At 54.9% G+C, this 24,616-nt stretch overlaps 2 protein-coding genes across 2 annotated transcripts; one reads left to right on the forward strand and one right to left on the reverse strand.

Annotated features, from left to right (window-relative positions):
• The first annotated feature begins 48 nt into the window (after positions 1 to 48).
• Positions 49 to 10,289, forward strand: POLR2F (RNA polymerase II, I and III subunit F). Its single transcript, XM_002914542.4, has 5 exons — positions 49 to 177; positions 1,780 to 1,849; positions 4,726 to 4,856; positions 9,534 to 9,605; positions 10,111 to 10,289. The coding sequence occupies exons 1-5, from the start codon at positions 158 to 160 to the stop codon at positions 10,199 to 10,201; spliced, it is 384 nt and encodes a 127-aa protein (XP_002914588.1). The 5' UTR covers positions 49 to 157; the 3' UTR covers positions 10,202 to 10,289.
• A 4,850-nt stretch (positions 10,290 to 15,139) lies between these two features.
• On the reverse strand, positions 15,140 to 23,826 carry SOX10 (SRY-box transcription factor 10). The gene is given in 4 exon segments (XM_034644379.1): positions 15,140 to 15,906; positions 18,200 to 18,468; positions 23,320 to 23,723; positions 23,725 to 23,826. Coding segments are annotated over 4 exon segments (1,401 nt in total). The 5' UTR covers positions 23,749 to 23,826; the 3' UTR covers positions 15,140 to 15,202.
• Positions 23,827 to 24,616: the final 790 nt, after the last annotated feature.

Below are 24,616 nucleotides of genomic sequence, written 5' to 3' on the forward strand. Positions count from 1 at the left end.
CACAGTTACGACTCCGGCCAGCCTCCCGGAAGTACTAGCCTCTGGGTCACGGCGCAGGCGCAGAGTACGCGAGGCTCCGCGCGGGGCGCAGCCACGCCGTTTGCCGGTCTCCGCGCGGGTCTCGGGAGCAGAGTCGCGTTGCGTTGCTGAGGGCGTCATGTCAGACAACGAGGACAAGTGAGTGCGGGAGCTTCGGAAGGGGCTGGTGAAGAGGGAGCCTGGGTTGAAGGAGGCTGTGGAGCCGGGCTTGAGGGGCAGTGTCTGAGGGGACTACGGATGCTGAGGGGTCCGCGGGGTGAGTGAGGGGAAGGGCGGGGAGCCAGGGGTAAAGACCCGGCCGGAGACTGGGCACGGAAAGGCCCTACTCAAGGGTCCAGACAGGAGCAGTGAAAAAGGTCTTTCAGCAGACTTCCAGCGAGCCTGGCTGTGTGTTTTGTAATGGGAGTATTGAGGTGAATTAGGCATAGTCCCTGCTCACCGGGTGCGCCCTTTCTAGAAGAGGGGACAGGCCCAGAAACAGGTAGTACGGGGTCGTGTGAGAGTACGCTGTAGAAGTATGTAGTATAGAAGTCGTCCCGGGAAGAGTCTGGCGAGACCCGGGGGCGGTAAGGGTCTGGAAGGGTTGCAGTAATCTCAGCGAGAGAAGGTAGTGGCTTGGATTGGGGTGGCACTAGTAGACGTGGTGACAAGTGGTTTTGAATTCTGGATTGATTTCGAAGCTAGAGCTCAAAGATTTCGGAATGCGCGGGGTCGGAGGAGGGTCTCTTCTGAAGATAAAAATAGTGGAGTCATCAGCATAAGTATATTAGTCAAAACTGAGAATCAGGTGAGATCACCAGGGGAGTGTCAGTAGGGAAGAGTAGATGGCTGGTGACCACGTGTTAGAGCATTCTAGGATTTAGCGCTAGCGGGAAAAGAGGGGAAACCAGCAGAGGAGACCAAGATGGAGCAGCACCTTGGGGAGGTGGGGAACCCTAAGAGAGAGGTGGCCTTGCAGTCAAGTGAGGAGAGTGTGTTAATTGGGGGGGAGGGAGTGGGGAGTGGTCTAGTGTGCTAACTGATCAAGCTAAATGAGAACAGGAATTGTCGATTGCATTTAGCAACTTGGCAGTCATTAATGAACTTGAGAAGAGTGGTTTTGCTGGAACTGTGGAGGTGAAGGTCTTACTGGAGTGAGATTATGAAAGAATGGGAAGAGAGGAATTGGAGACAGGGAAGATGGGCATCTCTCATGAATTTTGGTTCCAAGAGAAGCATGGAACTAGGGCTCTGTGGGAGGTAAAAGAGAAGTAAGTTTTGTTTGTTTGTTCTTAAAGATTATTTATTTGTTTGAGAGAGAGCGAGAGAGAGGTGGGGAAGGACAAAGAGAGAGAGGGAGAGAGAATCTTAAGCAGACTACGTGCTGAGAGCAGAGCCGGATGTAGAGTTCCATCCCACGACCCTGAGATTATGACCTGAACTGAAACCAAGAGTCAGACACTTAACCGACTGAGCCACCCAGGCGCCCGTGTGTGTTTTTTAAGATGGGGGAATAACTACATGTTTATACATTGATGGGAATGATCCAGTAGAGAGGGAAACAGTGATGGTGAATGAATGAGTCCTAGCAAAATTTGGGGGCTGATGGGGTAAGGATGAAGGAGTAAAATGGAACAGAAGTTTGGTTCACTGATTAAGTAGTTATTTATTGAGCCGTTTCTACATATCGGATGAGACACACATCTCTTCTTGATTCTAGCAAGTGATGCTCCAACTAACTGATTTCTTTTTCTTGTACAGTTTTGATGGTGACGACTTTGATGATGTGGAGGAGGATGAAGGGCTAGGTGACTTGGAGAATGCCGAGGAGGTCAGTATTTAGCTGTGGGCTCCCTTCCTCCACAGCCCAAGCTGCCAAATAAGCCAATCGGTGATAATTGACTGAATGAGTGAGCAGTGTTTTGGTCCTGGGTAGTGGAAAAGTCCTACAGGGTGGGCCATAGCCTGTGGCTTTTGGGGCACTTGGTTTGCTCATGGGTGAAAATACCACCATTCATTCAGCAAGCATGTGTTGAATTTTTATTATGTACTAGGTTCCCTGTGGGCAGGATTTATGTAAGGAGCCAGGTGGAGAGCGACCGGGATAAAGCTGGACAGCTGAGGGCCCACATCAGGCAGGATTTTCTAGCCTAAAGGCACTGGAAGCCCCGACAAGTATTGAGGCAGAGAGTGTCATGATCCAGTTTACACTTTAGAAAGGGCTTTCTGGCCTCAGAGTGACGAGTGAGTTGGGGAAGAGCAGGAGTAAAAGACACCCTTAGGGTCTCTCCATCCAGGCAAGAGACCTGTGGCTTGGACTTGGGTGCTCGCGATGTAGGTGATGAGAAAATGGATGAACGAGATATTTTGGTGGGTTGGGTACGGAGCTAAGAAAGTGGGAGATGACGGGGCGACCCCCAGGTTTCTGGCTTGCATAACCAAGTGGATGGGTTGCTAACTTCATGAAAGACATAGGGCTTTCTGTCCTGTGACTGATGGAGGAAGAACTGCTTTATGGCTCCCAGAAAGGAAATGATCCCTCAATTTTTTTAGGCTTGGAAGCCGAAGCCCCACTTTTTGGATTTCCTCTTTCTGCATGGCACCCTCAGGTACCTATTCACTGAGTCAGAAACCTCCCTCCAGTCCTCCTCGTCCCCCACCATCCCTGTTCCGTTGATTCTGCCTCCTACACATGGCCTGGCCCTGGTTCTGTTTCTCCATTCTTTGTGCTTTAGCCTGGTTTAGGTCTTCATTGCTTTTCACTCACTTTATTGCGGAAATGTGTTACTGGTTTTCCGGCCTTCAGTCTCTTGCTTGATTTGCCATTCTGCCAGAGTTGTCCCTCTTACCTGTTTGATTACTACTGGTCTTTCTATAGGGTCTGCTTCTGCCCTTGCCCCCTGCAGAATAGCCTCAACAGAGCATCCATAGGGATACCTTTAAATCTGATTTTTTAAAAAAAAGATTTTATTTATTTATTTATTTATTTATTTGAGAGAGAGCATGCATGAGCAGGGGGAAGGGGGAGAGGAAGAGGGAGAAGCAGACTCCCAGCTGAGCAGGGAGCCCAATGGTGGACTCGATCCCAGGACCCTGAGATCATGACCTGAGCTGAAGGCAGATGCTTAACCGACTGAGCCATCCAGGGATACCTTTAAATCCTAAGTCAAATTGTGTCTTTCCTCCATTCAGAACCCTCATCCAGGGGCTTCCCATCTCATACAGAGTAAGTGCCAGACAGAAGTGCAAGGTCCTCCATGCCCTGGCCACCTGCTTTCTCATCTCTTCTTGCTGTCCCTGTCATGCTAGGTCGACTCCTGCTCGGGATCTTTGATCACTCTGTTCCCTCTTACAGGAATGGTTTTCCTGTAAATATGCACATGACCTACTGCTCACCCCTTCAGGCCTTTGTCCAAGTGTTCCCTCAGTGAGGCTTCCATGACCATCCTATTTCAAGTGGCAGCGTCCTCCCCCTCCTCCAACAAACCCATCCTGGCACCCCCTGTCTTGTTTCAGTTTTTAATTTTACTTATTTTTCCGTTTGTTTTTATACTACATATTTTACTTGTTAATTTTGTTTGTTGTCTTTTCTCATAATGTAAGTGGTATAGGGGAAGAATTTTTATTTGTCTTACTCTTCTATTTCAAGAACTTAGAACGCTATCTGACACTCACTAAGCACTCAAATATTTGTTGACTTAATTCTTTGTTGTTGTTGTTGTTGTTTTAAAGTTTATTTATTTTTGTAATGTCTACACCCACGATGGGGCTCGAACTCACACCCCGAGATCAAAAGTCGCATGCTCTACCCACTGAACCAGCCAAGTGCTCCTAATTATTTATTATAGAATTTATTCTTCTGCCTAAAATGCTATGTTCACCTTTTGCTCTAATATACTTCACAACTAGTACATTCTCTCCCACCCCTGTGCTTTTTGTGCATGCAACTCAGCCTGCCTGGAATGCCCTTCTCTGTCTCATTGGCTTGGCAGCTCCTACTCATTCTTCTGGAGTAGCTCAAGTCTCATCTCTGGACTGTCTTCCTAACCCCCCAGCGCAAGGTTGATGTCCCCCACCTTCTTGTTAACTTTGTTGCACACTTGCATCCCTTTGTAGCACCTGCTGTTTTGTTTGCTCACGTCTCTTCTCCTGACCGAATTCTTTGAGAACAGAAATGCTTAGCTTACTGTCTTATCACCCATTATGATGATGTTTGGGACATGACAGATGCTTGATAGGTAATTGTTGAATGCATCTGAATGCGTATATATTCCTGCCATCACTTTGACTTTTTAGCCACTTGACCTATTGATTCAGTTGCCCTATCTGAAAGATGGAGTGCTTACTCCTTGCCTCCTGCTTAGAGAGATTTGTTGTCTGTGCACAAGGACTTTGCATACAGCTCATGTTCTGGGACCACCCCATCTCCAGACTGTCTGCTTCTCTCTTCTGGATGAGGTAGCTAGCTCTGGATTCCCAGTCATGATTCTTCTGTTTCACTAGGTTGGAGACTTTGGCCAAGTTAGCTCCCACTCTGAGCCTCTAAAATGGGCACTGTCACCCCTACCATGTAATGTTATTGTGAGGACTAAATGAACTGCAGCAGCATGAGCGCGGACACGTAATAAGCGATAATAGTAGTGGTGATTGTCATCATTGTCATCATCATCCCCTGAGACTTTCCATCTTTTCTGTCTTGGTGTCCAGGAGGGCCAGGAGAACGTTGAGATCCTCCCCTCTGGAGAGCGACCACAGGCCAACCAGAAGCGAATCACCACACCGTATATGACCAAGTATGAGCGAGCTCGTGTACTCGGCACCCGTGCCCTCCAGATCGCGTGAGTGTATGCTCCCTCATGATCTTTTCCATGGGTCAGGCTGCAGTGAGCTTCCGAGCTATTGATGTGGCCCAGCGGGCACGTGAAAACACTCTCCGTGCTCTCACATGCTAAACAAGACTGGTGCTATCTCTTCGGGCCTGGCACTATACTAGATTCCTGCCCTCAGGGAGTTTGTGATCCAATGGGAGAAACAGAACATGAACCTCTGAGAAACCAAATAACAGCACAGTAGAAACATAAAAATACAGAACTTGAGTGCCTGTCAGGTTCGTGAAGCAAAACAAAAAAAAAATAAGTGTGAATACAGGGAGCCGTAGACCCTTGCAGGCTGGTTAGTCAGGGGTGCTGAGGCAGCACCTGTCCGGCTTAAGGTGGTTCTTGACTTGAGGTGGAGTGTGGCCAGTCCTGAGGAGTGGGGAGGCCCTCCATGCAGAGGCCAGGCCGGACCTTTCCTTTCTTCCAAGTTTGGAGCCAGGTAAAGAATGACAAGACTCAGAAACTAGCCAGTAGACAGTTGGAGATCAAAATGTCCGATGATTGCACGTTCACCCTGTCAGCCACAGGCAGTGCAGGCATCTGGAGGCTGTGTCTGCAGCCAAGGTTGTGCATGAAGACCTGAAAACACCCTCCTTTGTAGTCAGGTGGCTTTGCGAAAGCAGGGACTGTCGACGCTCGGCTACAGGTAACAGCTTTGTCTCCCAGACTCTCCTCTTGGGAGTTATTCCTCCTTCCTGGGGAGGAGTGAGTCGGGACAGAGAGAAGGCAGATGTGTTTTTGGTTACTCTAATAGAATGTCCTCTCCAGGGAAACACAGGCTGAGGAAATGAACCTCCACCCCAAACATCTTATAAGCTGGTGTGGGAAATGGTGGGTATCCGGAGGAGTGGGTGCTTCAAGTAGGGACCAGGGGAAAATTGGCGAGAAAGAAAAGCTCGGGTCAGCTTTGTGGAGTCCTGCATGCTGAAGGAGATTCTAATCTGTGTTCCCTTCTTTGTTTTCAGACAGCATTGGGCTTTATCTCCTCTAGTTCTGTGGGGTAAAGATGGCCACCGTATCCACTTTGAACAGGGTTTTATGGGTGGGCAACACTGTTCCTCACCTTCAAAGTAGTAGACCTCTCTCTAGCCTGGCTGTACTCCTGGCTGGTCTGGGTGGAATTAGAGCTGCACTCACTATCATAATTCTGATAATCTCTGGGTCAGGATCCTCTGGGTCTGTACCATCAGTTATGGTAGCCACAAGGTACATGTGGCCATTTAAGTTAAGTAAAATTTTGTTTGTTTGTTTTTTTAAGATTTTATTTATTTGTCAGCACGTGCAAGCGAGCACACAAGCAGGGGGAGTGGCAAGCAGAGGGAGAAGCAGGCTCCCCGTGGAGCAGGGAGCCCGATGGGGGACTCAATCCCAGGACCCTGGGATCATGATCTGAGCCGAAGGCAGACACTTAACTGCCTGAGTCACCCAGGCATCCCTAAGTTAGGTAAAATTAAGTGAAATTAAAAGTTCAGTTTTTCAGTCTAATTAGCCACATTTCAGATACTCAGTAGGCACATGTTGCTAGGGACTCCATAATGGATAGTGCAGATAGAGGACATTTACATCATTGCAGAACATTCCAGTGGGCAGCACTTGTCCAGGCTAAAAATGATCCAGCAGAAAGAATAACTTGTAAATCATTTTTCAGACAAGTAGAATGATTCTCTGCAAGCTTAAAGTCTTTCAGCACTGAGTGAGACACTGTGCTTGTACCTGTTGGGGAGGTGAAGCTGATTACAGATGGCCCCAGACCCCCAGGTGTTTGCCACCTGCTGGGCAGATGTCTCACAAATAACCAGAACCTAAGGCAGACGGGCTCCGTGCTTTACAGAAAGCAGGAGGAAGGAGAGAAGGGAGTGACTGTAGGGGTGCCTGGGAGAGCCCTGGAGGGATGGTTAAAGGCAGGTGGTTTTTAGGGTAACTCAAGTGCCAGAGACGGAACAAGGAAGGGCAGGCAAGGCATGGATTGTGGTGGGGGAATGGCAAGTAGCTGGGGGCACAAGACAGGAAAAGATGTCCCCAGTGCCTTGAGTGACAGGTTCAGATCAGCATGCATTTGGTGGGCAGTGTGGGGCACTTAAAAGTTGGGAGGCAGACACTCAGTACACTACCAAGTCCCAGTGTCCTGCTTTGCTTTGGGAGAAGCTTGGTTCAACTTAGTTGGGTCTATTGTGCTCCTTCTGTTAAGGGCTAGGACGCTGTCTGGTGGTTCCCTACTTGCTGTAGGCCCTCAGACAGCCAGGGCTGTATCTTGTCACCTAGTACCACGTGTGGGACCCTGCACCTTGTAGGTGCTGAACAAACATTTTTTGGGTTTTTTTGGATGAAGTTTCACTCTGGTCTATTAGCACCACCTGGCGGCTGATGTTCACCATAGCCGTTTCTTGAGGATCAGTGCCAAGCGGGGTCCCTGGTGCAGGACAGAATACCTAAGGGCACGCTCATGATTCACACATCGTACGCACAAGGCTGGATAAATGGATTTGAATCACTCATATCTTCAAAGAAATAAGGTGTACGCAGAGCAGGAAAAACATTTGCTACATTCTTTAAAGCTTTAAATTTGGGGGAAATTTAAATACTTGAGAGGGGATATAGGGAAAGTTAAACATTTGGTCTCTGGCCTGGGAAATTTTCAGGCTTTTGGGAGTAACGGAAATAAAAATAATAATAAAATTAGTAAGTTACATTGTATGAACTGGTGGCTCTCAACTGGCTATGATCAGAATCACCTGGTGAGCTTTGCAGATGTAGGTTCTCAGGCTTCTTCACTGGACTTTCTATTCAGAAGGTCTGGAGCAGGACCTGAGAGCCTGTATTTTTAGCATGTCCTCCTAGTAATTCTGATGATCATCGGGTTTGGGAACCATTCGTGTAAACTTGTGTTGAAATCGTGAATGGTGGCTTCTTAGAGGAGGTAGGCCTGGAGTTGGCATTCCTCCTATTCATTTTGAGAGCCTCTGCTGCGGGCCGAGTGTTGTGTTAGGGCATGTGGTCCTGGGCCACCAGATGCCCATGGTCTAATACAGAAGATTTCAAAAAAGCAGCTACAGTACAGTGAGATCGAGAAGCTTACGTGAAATGTGTCAGGGCGCTGAGCATTGCCGGAGTAGGGATTTCTAGGGCAGAGGATTGCCAGAGTAGAGAAATTCGAGCCTCTCCCAGGCTTGTAGGGAGAGGAAGAGCTTATGAGAGGACACAGAAGGGAGCCAGCAGGGTGTGTCTGGGGAACCATGGGAGTTTGGTATGGTGGGAACGTGGGATAAGTACAGGCAAGTAGCATGAGAAGGTGCTACTAGAAAGGTGAACAGACCGGGTTCTGCCTGATGGCCATGAGGTGTCATGGAAGGGTTGTAAAGAGGTGAGCACCTGACTGCAGGCCCTGTGTGGAGGTTGGAAGAGCAGGACCCTGAGGGGTGTTGCCTGGATAGAGAAGGAAAGTGATCTGGCTGGGCCCTGAGGCAGGCCTGAGGAGTTGGGTTAGAGCCAGCCTTTGCATGACAGTTCCTTTGTGCTGGAATACTCTGCCGTGGGTGCTGGGCTCAGGAGTCTGTGGAAGGCCCTTGCAAGGGAAGTGACAAGAAGAATGCCATGGCCCAGTAACAAAGCCTACATGTGTCCTGTTCACAGTACCTTTCTTAAGTTTATGGATCTTTACTTTTTTTTAATTTTTCTTTCTTTTTTTTTTTTTTAAAGATTTTTATTTATTTATTTGACAGAGATAGAGACAGCCAGCAAGAGAGGGAACACAAGCAGGGGGAGTGGGAGAGGAAGAAGCAGGCTTATAGCAGAGGAGCCTGATGTGGGGCTCGATCCCATAACGCCGGGATCACGCCCTGAGCCGAAGGTAGATGCTCAACCGCTATGCCACCCAGGTGCCCCTTAATTTTTATTTTCTAAAGATTGATTGATTGATTGATTGATTGATTTGACAGAGATAGAGAGTGTGAGCAAGCAGGGGGAGTGGCAGAGGGAGAGGGAGAAGCAGGCTCCCCGATGAGCAGGAAGCCCGATGTGGGACTCTATTCCAGGATCCTGGGATCGTGACCTGAGCCAAAGGCAGACGCTTAAACGACTAAGCCACCCAGGCGCCCCCAAGTTTATGGATCTTTAGCTTATTACGGGGAGGTGTTTCAGCATAGTGGGTAGGAGCTTGTGGGCTTCCAATCTTGGCTCTGCTACTTACTGGCTGTGTGAGCTTGGGCAAATCACTGATCTCTCTGTTCCTTAGTTTCCTCCTCAGTAAAATGGAAGTTATAACAGTTCTCACCTCAAATGAGATCCTCTATGGAAAGAGCTGAGAACAACATACGGTACTAAGTTAGCCAGTAGTGTTTTCGTGTCATTGTAGGCAAGTCAGGGCTCTTTGTCTCCCATTTTTGAGTGAGGATACTGAGATGTGGAGAGAAATTCAGTGTCTCTGGAGACAAAATTTAAATCCAGTCTCCTCGCTCCCACTTGCTTACAGTCCCTGTGGCAGTGCCCCGAACCCCTTCCCACCCCCCACGCTTGCCTGCCTCCCTAGAAGGTGACCTTTCTCAGGGAGGACTGGGGTGTTGATCTGATCCGATTTGTGAAGTGAGCCCCCTGTCTTCCTGCTGGGCCCTTCTCCCCCAACACGTGTCCCTGTACCTGCAGGATGTGTGCCCCTGTGATGGTGGAGCTGGAGGGGGAGACAGATCCCTTGCTCATCGCCATGAAAGAGCTCAAGTAAGTCACCCAGCCCGTGGTTCACTGCTTCAGAGCCCAGGGAGGCATAGCTTGGGTTCTCTGCTGCACACCCCCTCCCCCACATCCCTGGCTGGGGAGGTGTGGTTCTTGTTCCTGGAGGTCCTTAGTTTGTTCAGGAGTCAGCCCGCTAGGAAGAGGGGTGGGAGGGGGCAGGCGAAGGGGGAGGGCTTTAATGAGACACGGTCCTCTCCTCTCCGCTCTGTCGAAATCTCCCTCTTCTGGCTGCACTTTGGCTTTACCAGTATCCTGTCACGCTTCCTCTTTCTCCCTTCAGTCATAGGATGGCCGAGCCTTTCCAGACCCACTGTCTCACACTCAGGGATGTAGGACTTTCTTTTTATTGTAATTTCTTTCCCACAAAGGGCCCTCATAGTCCCAAAAGGATGCTAAGACTTCACTTTGCATTCTGCACACAGTCTGTCCCATCTGCTATAGAACTGGGGTCACCAACCCTCATATACTTGTGACCTTCTCCCTGCCACAGGGCCCGAAAGATCCCCATCATCATTCGCCGCTACCTGCCAGACGGGAGCTATGAAGACTGGGGGGTAGACGAGCTCATCATCACCGACTGAGCTGGAATCATCTTCCTGACTGTGCCTCATCTTAGTTTCTATTTTCACATTCTTTATACATGTAAATAATAAACTGTTCAACCTTTCACCCCGCTCTGCCTCCAGCTCTCTGTGATGCCCACTCACTCCTTCCCTGTTACTACCCCGCTGCCTGGCGGGTGTACCCATTCCTGTGGCCCTGTGACTGTCAGTGCTAAGGAGCGCCAGGGGCCTTACTCCTTGTGGATCCCCCGCATCCCTCCCTCCATCTCCCCGATCACCAGCGCAAAGGCTGCTGCAGGGAGACACCTCAGCTGCCTTCCTAGCAGACAGACGAGTCTTTGTGCCCAGGGAGCTGGTTGCCACGGAAACCCCCAATTTCCTTTCCAGTGGGGACTGGCTGCAGGGGCTTCTCCCTTCTCAGGAGTATCACAGAGCAGGTCTCATCAAGCCACCCATTGTTTCCTGAGGACCAGCCTCGAGCCGAGCCTCTTATCGTGGGCTCGGATCCCCTTTCAGGAGCTAGTGCCCCAGCAGGAAGCTTGAGGATGCAGTGATCTCCCGCCCTCCCCAGGCAGAGCCCTGCTGGGCAAGGCAGCAGCTGGAGCAAGGACCGAGCACCTGCCCACCCCTGTCCCTACTCTGTCCCCACTCCTTAGGCCACTGTCCTCCATGGCCTTCTGGTCTGCCATTCCCATCACCTTCCCTTCCCCACCTCTGCAAGATGTCCTTCCCCTTCTGTGTAGGACCCATGATCCTCTGAGGCCTTGACTGGGATGACGGTGGGCAGGGAAGCAGGAAGCAGGGCTCCCGGGTTCTAGGTGTAACATGAAGTTGAGACTGGCGCTTCCTCTGCCCTAGGTTCTGGGTCCTGCTCTCTCTTCACCCTGCTTTACCCACTCTGCAGTAAGACCAATCACATTGTTTCCTCCCTCCCTTAGGGGGACAGGGAGAGGGTGTATACTGACACCAACAGAGATAGAGGGAAAGTTGGCTCCCTGACTATTCCAGCCTTGACCTCCATTCTGCTGCCTGCTCCCCTTCCAGGAAGAAGAGTGGGTTTGCCTGACCTCTGCAAGAGTCAGGGCCTCCGGGGTGGGTGCACTGTGGACAGAATGGGAGTGACAAGGGTCCCCGGGAGTGGGAGGGGTGTATGCCGCTCTGGAGAAGGGTTAATCCAGGGAGCAGTGGACTCCGCACCCCCTTCCTCCCTCCTCCAAGCCTGTGGAGTCCTTTAATCAAGTAGGGTGCTGAAATTCCAGCTCTGAAATGCCGCCTTTGTGCTGGCGTCCAGGCGGCCGCCCCGGAGTGCGGGGTCACTTTCTCGGCCCCGATTCTCTAAATGGTCTCTTTGTTCCTGCTGGGCCGCTCAGTATCAGATGTGATTAAAGGGAGATGGGGTTTGGGCGGGGGAAGAGAGAAGGGGCTGAGAGAGGGAGTAGGGGGTTAACCCTTAGGGGATAGGGGATAGGGGAGATGGAGAAAGGGGTGCCTTTCCTCCCGTCTCTCCCTTCCCATCCTGCTCCTCTTTCATGGAGTCAGTCCCTTGCTGCTCAGCTGGCCAGGCCTGGGCACAGCCTCTTCAATCCTTTCCAGAAACATCTGGCCCTGTCTCTCCACTGGAGCCACTGCCTTCTTGAGGCCCAAGCACATCCAGAACCTGAGGTCTAAGGGGGTGAGCACAAGCCTGGTCTTCCAACTTCAAGGTCATTTGTCCTCTCTGGGGCCATTTCACCTCCTCCTGTATCCCCAGTGACTTCCCAGTCCATCTCCATCTCTTGAGAGGCAGGGTCCTGGAGCTGGTGGTTTCATCTTGATGTAGCCCCTCCCTTCTGCCCTGCTGGCTCTGTGTCCACAGCCCCATGGAGAGCAGGCACAGTGAACACCTGGAAAGGGACTAACAGTCTGCTTTGCAGTAGACGGGAACGGGTGGACCATAAAAATTAGGAGCACTTACAGTTAATACTCACTGATCCCTAACAAAACTCTAGACTAGGTTGTTGCCTATTTGAGAACACATAGGTCAATGAAGAGGAGATCCAGGAGCTAGCAGAGTTTCTAAGAATATTGCCACGTGAATAAAATTTCCTGTTCTCAAAGGTTAATCGTCTGGTTGGTCTGGTCTGGTAGGTTGGAGGAGTCCCGCAGATACAGCAAATCTTGATTTCAGCAAGTCATCAGGCAGCCTTTCCATACAGATATGATGGAAAAGTTTGTACTTGTGGTGATATAGTTAGATTCAAAATTGGTTGGATGGTCTTTAATAGAACTGATGACGGAGAAGTATCTAGTGGTGGATATGGGCCTGTCTCTCTTCATTTCAACCGTTTTTATTAGTGACTTGAATAAGGATATTCAAGTTTGCAGATATATAAAGCTCAGAAGGAGCACTAATAATAAGTTGGATTCAGAATTCCAAGATTGAGTATAGGTGGGAAAATGGTTAAATCCAACAAGCTGAAATCTGTTAAAAATCAGTACAAAATCCTGCCTTTATCCACAACACAACGAAAGAAAACACCAGAAAATAGCTTCTGTACAGTTTGGAGTGATCTGACTTGGCAACAGATGTGTCTACAAGAGCAGGGGTTTGTAGTTACCACTAAGCCTCATGAGAGCCAGTGGTTGTGGCTGAAGTTGCCAGAAGAGCCCATGTGACTCAGCTTCCAGATGGGAGTGTGGCCGGCCTGGGGGACTGGGCTAGCTCTTGGTGCTCCCTGCCCCACCCCAGGTCCTGATTAGGAGCTGAGGGGCTGGAGCTCCCAGACGGGAGAAGTGGATAAGGGAGCTGGGGATGCTGGTCTGGAGTCACCGAAGAAGCATCACCCCCTTCGACGAGCAGAAGTGGGGCCTGCAGGCCATGGGCAGGGTGGAAGAGGTGACAGGCTGTGGACTCAGCTGGCTTCAGATGCCGGCGCCAGCACTTCTTAGCATCAACCTCTTGAAGTTTCAGCCGCCCGTTTGGAAAATAGGAATAACGAGCGGACCTACTCTTTCCTGGGCCTGAAAGCCCTTGGCAGAGCAGTTGGTCAGGGAGCGCTCAGTGCACGGGACACTTCCAACCCCTAGAGCCACCCATCAGTGGAGCATGGCGGTAAAGAGATTTCCCTTGTCCCTGAGCTGGAGGGGCTTCTGCCCCTGTGCACAGGTTGGAATTACACCGAGGGAAGAGGGAGCTCTTAGGGAACGAACACTGAAGTGCGTGTCTGCCATCCTGGGTTTACACCCAGACACAGGCAGCTGCCATGAAGACTGGCTAGATCCTGGAGCAGACCAAGGGGTGTGTGTGTGTGTGTGTGTGTGTGTGTGTGTGTGTGTGTGCACACGCACGTGCCGGGGGAGGGGAGGCACAGAGAGGGGTGCAGGGAGAGAAGGCCCATCGGCACATCCTAAAGGACAGGCCTGCTGGCCTCAGACAGCCAGACGTCAGGCTCTTCACACCTCTTTCAAATACCCGTCCCTTGAATTCTTGCAAGCCCCACCCCTCTGCTGGGCAAGTCAAAGGGGCTACTTGGAAGGTGCTGTTGCTGAGCTCCAGCGAGAACAGCAGGTGGCCCACCGACAGTATGGGCACAGCTGGGCCGGGGGAGAGCTCCCAGCGGAGGCCTCAACCCTGGGCATCCACTGACGCCCCCCTGGGATGCGAGTTCTCCCAACACACTGCACGGCCCCCCCACCTTCTCACCGGAGAGAAGAGACCTTCACATTATCTGTCTTTTGTGTTCTACCCCTTGCTACTTCCAGAAGGCATCTGAGGAAGCATAGGGACAGGGATAAGAGACCAAGAGACAGGCCAGGTCAGGCCCACTAAGCAGGTAACCGGAACCTTTAATTTTATTATGTGGAATGCTTAATGCGGAGTTAATAGGGGCTGGAATACCTAGGAGAAGGGGAGAGGGGAGAGGGGTCTACTGAGATAAATAAGAGGGGGCAGTAATGAGTTACATGTGGACTGTGGGGGCTGCAGAACAGGAAAATAGGGGCAGACAGAGCTACATACTTTATTCAAATACCACTGGGAGGCAAAGGGCAAAAGGCCAGGGCAGAACGTACATGTCAGGAGTTTAGTGTCTTCAGCCTGCTGCCAGCAACCTGGGTGCCAGGCCCTGTGTCTCCTCCTGGAGCTGAGGGCTGGGGCCTGAGCAGCTCTGCCACTCTGGGAAGCCCGAGGAGTTGGGGCTGACAGAGCAGGGACCGCAGAGCCTGGTGAGGGGAGAGGGAGTTGGCGAGGAGCCTGGGAGGAAGGCTCTGTGAATTGTCTCTGAATCCTTTCCTGGAGCCCCTGTGTCCTCCTCCGGGATGTGCCTCAAGGTCTGGGAGGTTGTGATGGAGTAGGACTGGGGCGCACTCTCTCCATTAGACAAAGAATGGGGTGATTGGCACAGAATTGGATCTAGAGGCCTCTGTGCCAATTCCTCCCTGTGTCCAGAAGGGGAGGGGGCCCTGAGGGGATGAGGAGACCTCCCTCTGGCTGTTCAAAGCTGTCCTCAGCCCCCGAGGGCAGACGTAGCCCACTGTAGGCACTGATGCAGGTCTCTGGCTGGCTTTGATCTTAGGCACATGGCCCAAGTGGCACGGGTTATGTCAGATCCCTCATTCTCCACGAGGGAGAGAACGTGGGCACAGGTGTGGCAGGGCCTCCGATTCCCATCCGACCCTGGATGCCTCCCCCACTCCCAGAGGAGGGTGAGTGGGTCTTTCTCAGGTCCTGGGATGAGGGTCATTCCTGGGGGGAAGGTGCAGCCCCTCATCGTTCAGTCTAGGGGCGACAATCAACCTCCGTCTCCTCTGCCCAGCGTAGTAGCCCGGGCCTTCGCCTGGGCTGGAGCCTGGATAGGACGGGGTGGGGTCATCAAAGGCAGTGAGCCAGACAGAAAGCCTTCTCTCAGCCGTCAGCCTCTGCAGCCTCTTCCACAGCCACCACCAGGCCTGAGATGGGTGAGGAACGGGGCGCGAGGGCTGGGGGAAGGGGCGTGCTACCCAGACGGGCCGGGCAGGGTGGTGGTGATGACTGGGCCCCCTTTAAGGCCGGGACAGCGTTGTATATACTGGCTGCTCCCAGTGTGTGGGGCTGTGGGACTGGGGCCCTGAGGGGCTGGGGTCAGAGATGGCCGTGTAGAGGGGCCGCTGCGAGGGCCCCATGTAGGAGAAGGCCGAATAGAGGCCAGAGGCCTGGCCCGAATGGCCATAATAGGGTCCTGAGGGCTGATGGTCAGAGTAGTCAAACTGGGGGCGGGAGATGGAGGGAAAAGCGGATCCATAGTGGGGCAGGCTGAGGGAGGTGTAGGCGATCTGCGAGGTGGATGGCTGGTCGGTGTAGTGTGGGGGGCCCTGGGGCCCCGCGGTCTCCGTCTTCACCTGGGCTTTGGCATCCACACCGGGTGGTGAGACCGTGGGCAGAGCCACGCCTGGTGGCTTGGAGATCCAGGCGGAGTGTCCACTGGCCACAGCCAGGGCGCTGCCCAGCCCGTAGCCAGCTGCCGAGTAGCTGCCCACGTGGCCCGGGTGCCCGTTGGGTGGCAGGTACTGGTCCAACTCAGCCACATCAAAGGTCTCCATGTTGGACATTACCTCATGGCTGATCTCACCGATGTCCACGTTGCCGAAGTCGATGTGAGGCTTCCCGCCCTCCCCCATGGAGCGCCCATCCCGCTTGGGGTCTGCCTTGCCCGACTGCAGCTCTGTCTTTGGGGTGGTCGGAGGGGTAGGTGGGCCATGGCTCTGGCCTGGGTGGAAGGGAGACAGAAAGAAAGCAGGAAGCGAGGTCAGAGGCTTCTGGATCCTGATGGTTCGCCTTCGGAAAAGATGCCTCCAGGAGGCCGAGGATGGATCACTGAGTGACCTTGTAAGCTTTCCGGGTTTGGGCACCTGAGTTAGCACTTAATTCTGTAACAGTCTAGGGCTGGTCTCCGGTTGTTTCTGAAATTCCCCATTCTGAGGGGTGCGTCTGCTTCCCCCACCTCCCCCAGCAGGACTCCCTCTGTCGCCCACCTCCTGCAGCGGCTTGCTGCATTTTGAAAAACCTTCCCTGTTGGGAAGTTTTTCCTCATATCAGCTGCCGTCGGCTTCCTTCCCTGCTCCCACTGCCCCTTAGCTGTCCACCCTGATGGGTCTGGCCCGTCGGTCTCTTTAGCGCATGCTTGCCTCTGCCAGCTGCTCTCCTTGTGGCTGACCTCGCCGGCCGTCATCACTATTGATTGCTTCACTTTGGCTAGCTTGCCTGTGCCTCTCCCCCGCCCTTTGGCCCCCAAATGGCCACCTGTCCCCTCTAGCCCCATCCGTCCTCCCAAAGCCAACTCAAGTGCCCCTCCAGGAAGCCTTCCCTCTGACTCTGCCCTACCGGCCACATGCTCAACTCTGCTGCCCCTCCTCCCTCCAGCTCCTTTTCCTTGCTTGATCAGGAGGACCCAGGTAATGACTTGCTCCACCCCTGTTCCTCTATTTTCTTGTTCACATATTCATTCAGCAAATGCTTAGGGGGCACGGTGCCAGGTGCAGGGCATACAAACGTAAATAACACGAACCCTATCTTTGCAAGTCCAGAGTCTTGGGGAGGACCCAGAGACTCACACAGGATTGGAGGGCAGCATCAGAGTGACAGGCTACACAGAGGGCTCAGGAGACCAGAGGAGGAAGCCACCCACCCTGCCCTGGGGACTTGGGGAAGGTCTCATTGAGGAGAGGAAGCTGAGCTGGGCCTTGGAGGCTGAGAAAAAGCCCATGCCCACAGTTGTATTCTGAGATGGCTGTTTGGTATGTGGTCTGGGATCTTCTGCTGTGTGTGTGTGTGTGTGTCCCTGCATTTCTGAAGGTGAGGTATATAAATGTGTGGTAGACACATCAGAGAGAGAACATGTCCATAGTCTATGAGACTGGGGGCTCCTTGAGGGCCGGCCCATGTCTCCCCCATCAGACCAGAGGCAATGCCAGGTCCTGCACTGGCCAGGTGCTCTGGATTTTGAGAGACCTGCCTGGGTTTGAATCCTGGCTCTATCATTTACTGTGTGATCCTGGGAAAATGCCCGTGTTCTCTAATCTGTCTCCTTATCAGTAAAACAGAAGTGATACCAAGTGGCTCAGACATGGCCTCCTTCTGGCAGGTGCAGGCTTCATGCACACTTGTTTCTTCTTCATTTATTTGTTTGCATTCCTGTTCCTCCCTCTAGACTATGGACCTCTGAGACTGGGGAGCTTCTCTTGTTGGTGCCCCTGCTCCTGGGTCTGGCACAAAGGAGGACTTGGGTGTGTCTCCTGAGGGCAGAGCTGTGCTTACGGAGACTTCCTGTGTGCCTGACCCCACGTATGGCATTCTGTACGTTGTACAAACATAAGCAAGGCAGCACTGGTGCCGGAGGCCCCGGAGTCCAGCTGCCTGGGCTCAGACTCAGCTGTGTCCGTTTTCTCATCCATGACACGGGAGTTGCTTGCCACACTGCTGACGTGTGAGCCCAGGTAGTGTGGCTGCCTCATTACAGTTCAGAGTGATTGAGTGAGTTCATACACGTAAGGCAATTAGGGTGCCTGGTACACAGTAGGCACTCAATTAATGTTAGCTGCTATTTTCATCATGAAAATGCAACGGGATGCCCTATGTCTTGGCCCCTCCATGGCACTTGCTCAACATCACATGCCGTGGCTCCCCCATCAGACTGGGAGGCAGGAAAGAGGCAATGATCTCTCCTCCATCTGATCTCCCATTTCTCAAAATCATCCTGTCTCTGCTTTCCCTGTTGTAACTCACCCCTTGGCCTCCATGGCCTCCTTAACTGGCCTCTTCACTCAGCAGCTGCGCCCTCTTCCATCAGCCAGAGCCTGTTGCCCAGCCAGTTCCTCTGGTGCCCAAGTTCCCACTGAGCTCCCTCCAGGACCCTGCACCCCAGCTGGGGCAACTGCACAGCCTGGCGAGCCTCCCTGGTGCTCAGCGAGGTGGTGGGGCTGAGTCTCACAGCAGCCAGCCCTCGCCTCTCCCCAGTGCCCAGGCTCTCCCCACCTGCAGCTAGTCATCAGCCCAGCGCTCACCTGAGGGGTGCTCAGGGTTCCCGTCGGACATGGGGGAGCCCTCTCCCGGGTGCCGGTGGTCCAGGTGGGCGCTCTTGTAGTGGGCCTGGATGGCCGCAGCCCCGCCCTGCTCAGCCTCGCCCCCGGGACACTCTGACTCCCCCTGGGCCGCCTTCCCATTCTTCCGCCTCCGGGGCTGGTACTTGTAGTCTGGGTGGTCCTTCTTGTGCTGCATCCGGAGCCGCTCAGCCTCCTCAATGAAGGGGCGCTTGTCGCTCTCGTTCAGCAGCCTGGGATGTACAGTTGGGGGAGATGGCAGAGGGGCCAGTGTGAGTCTGTGCCCTCAGACAGATGAGGTGGTGGGGGGGGAATGGCAAGCCCAGAGGGCAGGCGGGGCCCCGGGGCGGGGCTTGCTCTTTGATTTACAAATGAGAAAGTGAGGCCCAAGGAACCACAGGCTCAGAAGGCTGTGATCTCTGTCCCTAAACTCTCAGGGGCTGGGGTGTGAGAGGAATCAGCCTGCTGCTCCTGGCAACCCTGAGGATGGAGTTAGAAGTAGGAATAGAGAGCTTTTTAAAGATTTATTCATTTATCCGAGAGAGAGAGAGAGAGAGAGAGAGAACGCGTGTGCTTGCACACATAAACAATGAGGGGGGGTGTCAGAGGGGGATGGGGAGGGACAAGCAGACTCTGCTTGAGGAGCCCAAGGTGGAGCTCAACCCCAGGAGCCAGGAGAAGCTCACAACCTGAGACAAAACCAAGGGTCAGACACTCAACCAACTGAGCCACCCAGGTGCCCCAGGAATAGCGCTTTTGAGGGACACAGAGCTTCAGTTCAAGGAAAGAAAAAACTTTTTCATCATCAAAACTGTCTGCAGGTAGAGCTGCCTGCCTCCTTAGGGGGTGAGCTCCCTGGGGCTGGAGGTATGCAAATGGAGAAACAGCGTAGCGAGGGGGAAGAATCCAGTCTCTGCTACAGGCTAGCTGTGTGACTACAGGCAAATCGGGCAAATTGCTTCTATGAGCCTTAGTTTCTTTGCTTATCAAATGAGGATGATAATGCTTACTTCACTGGTGTGGGATTGGCCAGGGTCCTGGGTGTGAAGGAAGCCTGGGGATGGAGGGTGGGCACCTTGAGAAACAGGTGCTGTTCTAACAGGGCTGGAGGGCTGGGACAGGAGGACCTGGGCTGGGCCCTCCCAACTCCAGAATGCTCACTTTGTGAATTCCACTGTGGTGTGGCCGAAGGGGCAGAACGTAAGTCCCCTTCACTATGTGGGGTCACGGCATCCCCGGGAGACATCATATCTCCTTGTCCCGGGGTGCCAGAGGGTAGAGGAAGCTAGACATTCTTCCCAGACCCTGGGACAGAGGCAGATAGACCCTCTCCTCAGCCTGAGACCAGCCATGGAGGAAAGCCCTGAAGGCAGTGCCTCTGCCCACCCAACTCCAGCCTCAGGCAGGGCTGGAAGATGGTGGAGGGGGTGATGTTTAAGGCTTGGCTGCCCCAGGGCGAGGAGGGCAGGATAGGGTACCTTTCAGAGGGGGCTGAGGGAAAAGAACAAACTCATAGAATCCTAGACGTGAGGGACTCTGCGGGCGAGAGTCTGTCCTACCCAAAGAGCCTCTCTCTCCAGCTGCCCACCCCCTCCCCAGTGGCTGCCCTCTTCCCCCAGTCAGGGGAAGGCCTAGCCCTCCTGCCCAGGGTGGGAGGGGGTGGTCATACCAGGCACCTCCTAGCCGGCAGCAGCATTCCTGTGCAGCTTAGCCTCCCCCCGGCGGCCCCCTCCCCCCAGGCTGCCAGAACCCAGCCCTAATGTCGCTTTCTCCAAGGGTCCCTCTAGCTGAGTGATGGGATGAAGGCCCCAGACCAGCACCTCCTCGGGGTGAGGGAGTGGGCTGCCGGGCTGCCGCCTTCCTCCCCTAGCTGTGCAGGCCCCCCTCCTCGCCCCCAGCCAGGCCTCAGGGAGGCTGGGCTGGCAGAGTGGGCAGGGCAGACCCTGGAGGGGTGTGTGTGTGTGTGTGTGTGTGTGTGTGTGTGTGTGTGTGTGTTGGGGGCGGGGAGAGAGCTGCCCTAGAGGGCGCAGAGCAGGCTCAGCCCGCAGCTGAGGGCCTCAGCACAGAGGCTCTGGAGTGGCTAGGGACCCTGAGCTTCCTCTCCTACCCCAAACCTTCCTTGTGCCCTCTGTCCAGCTGGCAACTGGGTGTGAATCCAAGCAAGAAAACAGTAGGGGGCATGGAGTGGGGGCGCAGGCCAGAAGAGAGGGAAGATTCCGACACAGCACACACTTGCCTCCCATGCTAGTTCCCAGCAGTACCCTAACCTTGACAGAATCCAGACCCCCCCAGCCCCCCCACCCTGCCCCCACCCCAGCCCGGTCCCTCCACGGTCCTTCAGCGGCTACAGCTGGCTAACGAGCCTCCAAGTCCTGACCCCCACCTCACTCCAACCTCGGCTCTATTCATTCTCTCCTAACCCCAGACCCATCCTGCTCCCACCAAGTAAACCATCTCAGATCTAATCTTGACCCCAGTACCAGCCTCGCTCAGCATTGCCCACCAGGCCCCCACGTCACCTACAGCTCTAACTGCAAACCCGATCCTCATTTGCACACTACCTAGCCTCTGTCCTCTAGGTCTCCAAGGTTGGAATAGGGGCCGGGAGAGGGTAGGGTGGTTCTCCCCGCAAACTGGAAATCCCGACTTAGGGGGGTCCCCAAGGTGGGGCACCGGCTGCTGCTCCATCTGCTCTTCCTGTCAGGGAAGGGGTCTGTGGACTTGGGGGTCAGGAGAGGCTCCGGCCTGTGACCGCCTTTCTAGTCTCTGGGGTCTAATTACTCTCTCCAGGCAAGTCAACCAGTGTACAACCGTCAACATGTGATCAGCATCGAACAGTCCTTTCCCAGGCGGGCCCTGAAGGTTGGCCTGACTGCCGGAGCTCACGCAGCCACTTAGGAGCCAGGACCTGGATGCTGATGTGTCCGACCCCAACCTACTTCCAGCACCCTAAGCAGTCTGTCTGCATGTCTTTCTCTTTTTGGGTTTAGGGCCCTGTTTTCCAGTTCTGCCTGTCTGGCCCATCCCCCTTCCCGGCGGCCTGGGAGTCGTGAGCCTGGGAGGGATTTCAGGAGGGGCCCCCACCCAGGATCCAGGTAGCCTGCCCACCTGTGGGCATAGCCTTTGATCCTCGTCATTGTCCTGCCACCCTCCTACCCCTGGGCCTGGATCCTGAGCAGTGCCCGCCTTCCTGATGGCCTATGCTAGATTCGCCCCTGGGGCCAATCAGTAATGGCCAGAGTCTAGTCCTCCTGAGGGAGCCCAAGCCCAGGGCTCTGGGCTGGGGGAATAGGGACAGGGACAATGGAGGGTCCGGTCTTAAATCCTTCACAATGGGTTGAGGGAAAAGTGGGGTCCATCCTTTCTTTGATGCTGTCACTGGGCTGGTGCTATGGTCTGTTCCTGATCCCTGATCTGCTCCATCTGCCTGTCTGTCTCCCTCCTGGTTGTCTGTCTCACATTTGCTCTTCGTGCCCAGGGCGAGCAGAGTGCTGAGCGCTGAGACTGGGAGATGAAGGGGTACCAGGCCACCAGCAAACACATGGGGCCATGGGGCCATGGGGCCGGATGTGAATCCCTCTTGGTCTCTTGGGGGCCTTCTTGATTCTTCTACTACCCTAAACCTTTGGCCTTCTGGGCCCAATCTCCATTATACTGGGGCCCACAAGGGGAGGGCTGCAGCAGGAGGGAGGCAGGCTCCTCTGAGACTCCCCGACTTTCTGAAACTCAGGTGTGCTTCACTCCCGCTCTCCCCCCTCTGCCCTCCCCCCCACCTCCTGACCACGCTTTAGAACGAAGGGAAGGGGTGACTCGCCACTGTCACCAAGGACAGTGTGGGGGAAGACCACTACACGAAGAGTCAGGAGACCTGGGTTCTGACCCTGCTCTGCCACCAGCTGTGACGCGGCCTTTGAGGTCCCTTTGCCTTTCTGGGCCTGTCTCTTGGGCAGTCTAGTGGGGAATCAGGTGGCCTCTGCAGGCTTGTGTCTCCTGGAGCCCCTGTTCTTTTTCTGAGCTGCCCAGGGCACCTGAGGTGGGAGGTTGTTGCCTGCTCAACACATCCCAAGGAGCCAGGCTGAGCCCCAGACCTGAGGTGAGGGGTGGCAGACTTCTTCCTTGGAGGACATGTTTGTCCCCAGAGGTTTCGGCTGGACCCAGGGAATCAAGGACTCTGAGGCACCCTGGGTAGGAAGAGGGGCCAAGGTTTCCTCCTGGCCAGGGCTCTCAGCTCCAGCTCTGGGGCTGGAGGGGTAGGAGGCTACTCAAGGCTGGGTGGGGCCCTGGAAGAGAAGATGGCGCCCGACTGGGGGAGGGAGGGAGAGAGAGGCAGGCCTGGCAGCTCTGGGACAGGGTGGGAGGGGAGACTTCTTTCTGTGTGTCTCCTTCCCTAGAGGTTAAAGAGAAGAGCCCCTCCACTCCCCGGGAGGAAGGGAGGATAAGGAAGGCACGATGAAGGTAGCTGGGAAGGGACAGGATCCTGCAGTGACAGATTTGCCCTTGGCGGCTCTCCATCCTTCACTCTTTCAAAGACTCCTCTCTGAATTCCTTATTTTCCTTGAACTGCCCCCCAGTTCTCCATCTGGCTGCCTTAGTTTCCCTGCCTGTCCAGCTAGGCCTTCAGTTCTTTACCGAGCATTTATCGGGCATCCTCCTGACCATTGGGGCCGGTGGCAGTGGCACCCTCGAGTGTGCTGTGCCCGCGGGAAAGCCGTTAGTGAAGGCCTAAGGTGTGGGGCCCTCGGGATCCTCCCCTCCCTCTCGCCTTCACCCCCCCACCCCCACCCCAGGAAGAAGCTCCGGCCCTTCGCCTGCCACCGACAGAATTCCAACCACGAGGGGGCGCCCTCCGGCCCGCTGCCCCGGGTGGGGAGCCTTGCCTAGGCCGCTGGCGTGCTAAGCCAGCGCAACCTCAAGGGGGTACTCGTGGGGGGAAGGGCGGGCCCAGTGCCCACACCTGGGCTTCCAGTCTCGTCAAAACGGTGGCTGCCCCCGCGAGAAGGGCCGGGCAGTGCCCGTCTCGCCTGAATCCACCCGCAGCTAGGGGGCCCGCGGGAGCTCCCCGGAGGCGAGTCGGGGGCGCTCACCTCCAGAGCTTGCCCAGCGTCTTGCTGAGCTCCGCGTTGTGTAGGTGCGGGTACTGGTCTGCCAGCTTCCTGCGCGCCGCCTGCGCCCACACCATGAAGGCGTTCATGGGCCGCTTGACGTGCGGTTTGCTCTTGCTGGCGCCGTTGACGCGCACGGGCATGGGCACCAGCGTCCAGTCGTAGCCGCTCAGCACCTGGCTGACGGCCTCGCGGATGCAAACGGGGAACTTGTCATCGTCCGCTTCGCCGTCCTGCTGCTCCTTCTTGACCTTGCCCAGCTCGCCGGGCCCCGGGCTGGCTCGCAGGCCCGATCCGCCGCCGCCGCCGTCGGGCCCCAGCGAGGGCGCGCTCCCCGGGGACAGGCAGCGGGGCTCCTCGGAGCCCACGGGGCTCAGCTCCACCTCCGGACAGGTCCTGCTCCTCCGCCATGTCGCCCCCGGCCGCCGCCGCCTCGGCCGCCTCCCCGGGGCCCGCCGCCGGGGTCCTTGCGAAGAGTCCAACGCCCACCTGGACGGGAAGAAGGGTGCGATGGAGCGGCCGTGCGCGCAGCCCCGATGGCAGCCCGAGACGCGACGCGGGCACAGCCCCGAGGTGGCGCCCGCTCGGCTCCCCCTAAACTCACTAGAGCCCCTGGGGCCCGCGCACATGCCAGACCCGGGCTCGGCCTCCTAGCGCCCGCCTCCGCGTCTTCCCACCACCTGGTCCCCAACCGTCTCTTGGTGTGGGTGGGTTTGGGTTTTTTTAAACCTCTTTTTGGGTGGAGGTTTGTTGATGGAAAGGAAGAAAAACGGACTCTTTATTCTGCTCTAATCCTGGCTCCTGGAATTTCCCACCTTTTCTCTCACCTTTCCGTCTTCCCTTCTGCCTGCCCCCCGATGGAGCCCAGAGGAGTTGGGTGGGGGCAGATGCGGGTGTCAGTCTCTCTCCACCCACGCCCCACCGCAGGGTCCCAGGCCTGGGCCCAGGAAGGCAGGAGCAGAGGAGCGGACTGCGCACTCACTCACCTCCTCGGACCTCTCCTCCAGTCTGGGGCTCGTCCTTAGGAAGTGGAAAACCGTGTCCCAAGGTGTGCGGTCCAGCTCGGGGCTGGGGGGTGACGCTGGTGGGCTGGGAGGGAGGGGCTGGGGGGCCCTGAGCCTCAGGCCACGGCCTCGTCAGGACGGAGCCTGAAACCTCACCACCAACCACCCTGGCCGGACAGCCTGAGACTGACTGAGCACTGAGCTGCTGCCGAGGGCTGGGAAGGAAGGAGGGGGAGAGGGGGTAGGGGGAGGGGAGGGAGGGAAGGGCAGAAGGT

The sequence above is a fragment of the Ailuropoda melanoleuca genome, chromosome 15 (assembly GCF_002007445.2).
Source record: "Ailuropoda melanoleuca isolate Jingjing chromosome 15, ASM200744v2, whole genome shotgun sequence".
Classification (NCBI taxonomy): domain Eukaryota; kingdom Metazoa; phylum Chordata; class Mammalia; order Carnivora; family Ursidae; genus Ailuropoda; species Ailuropoda melanoleuca.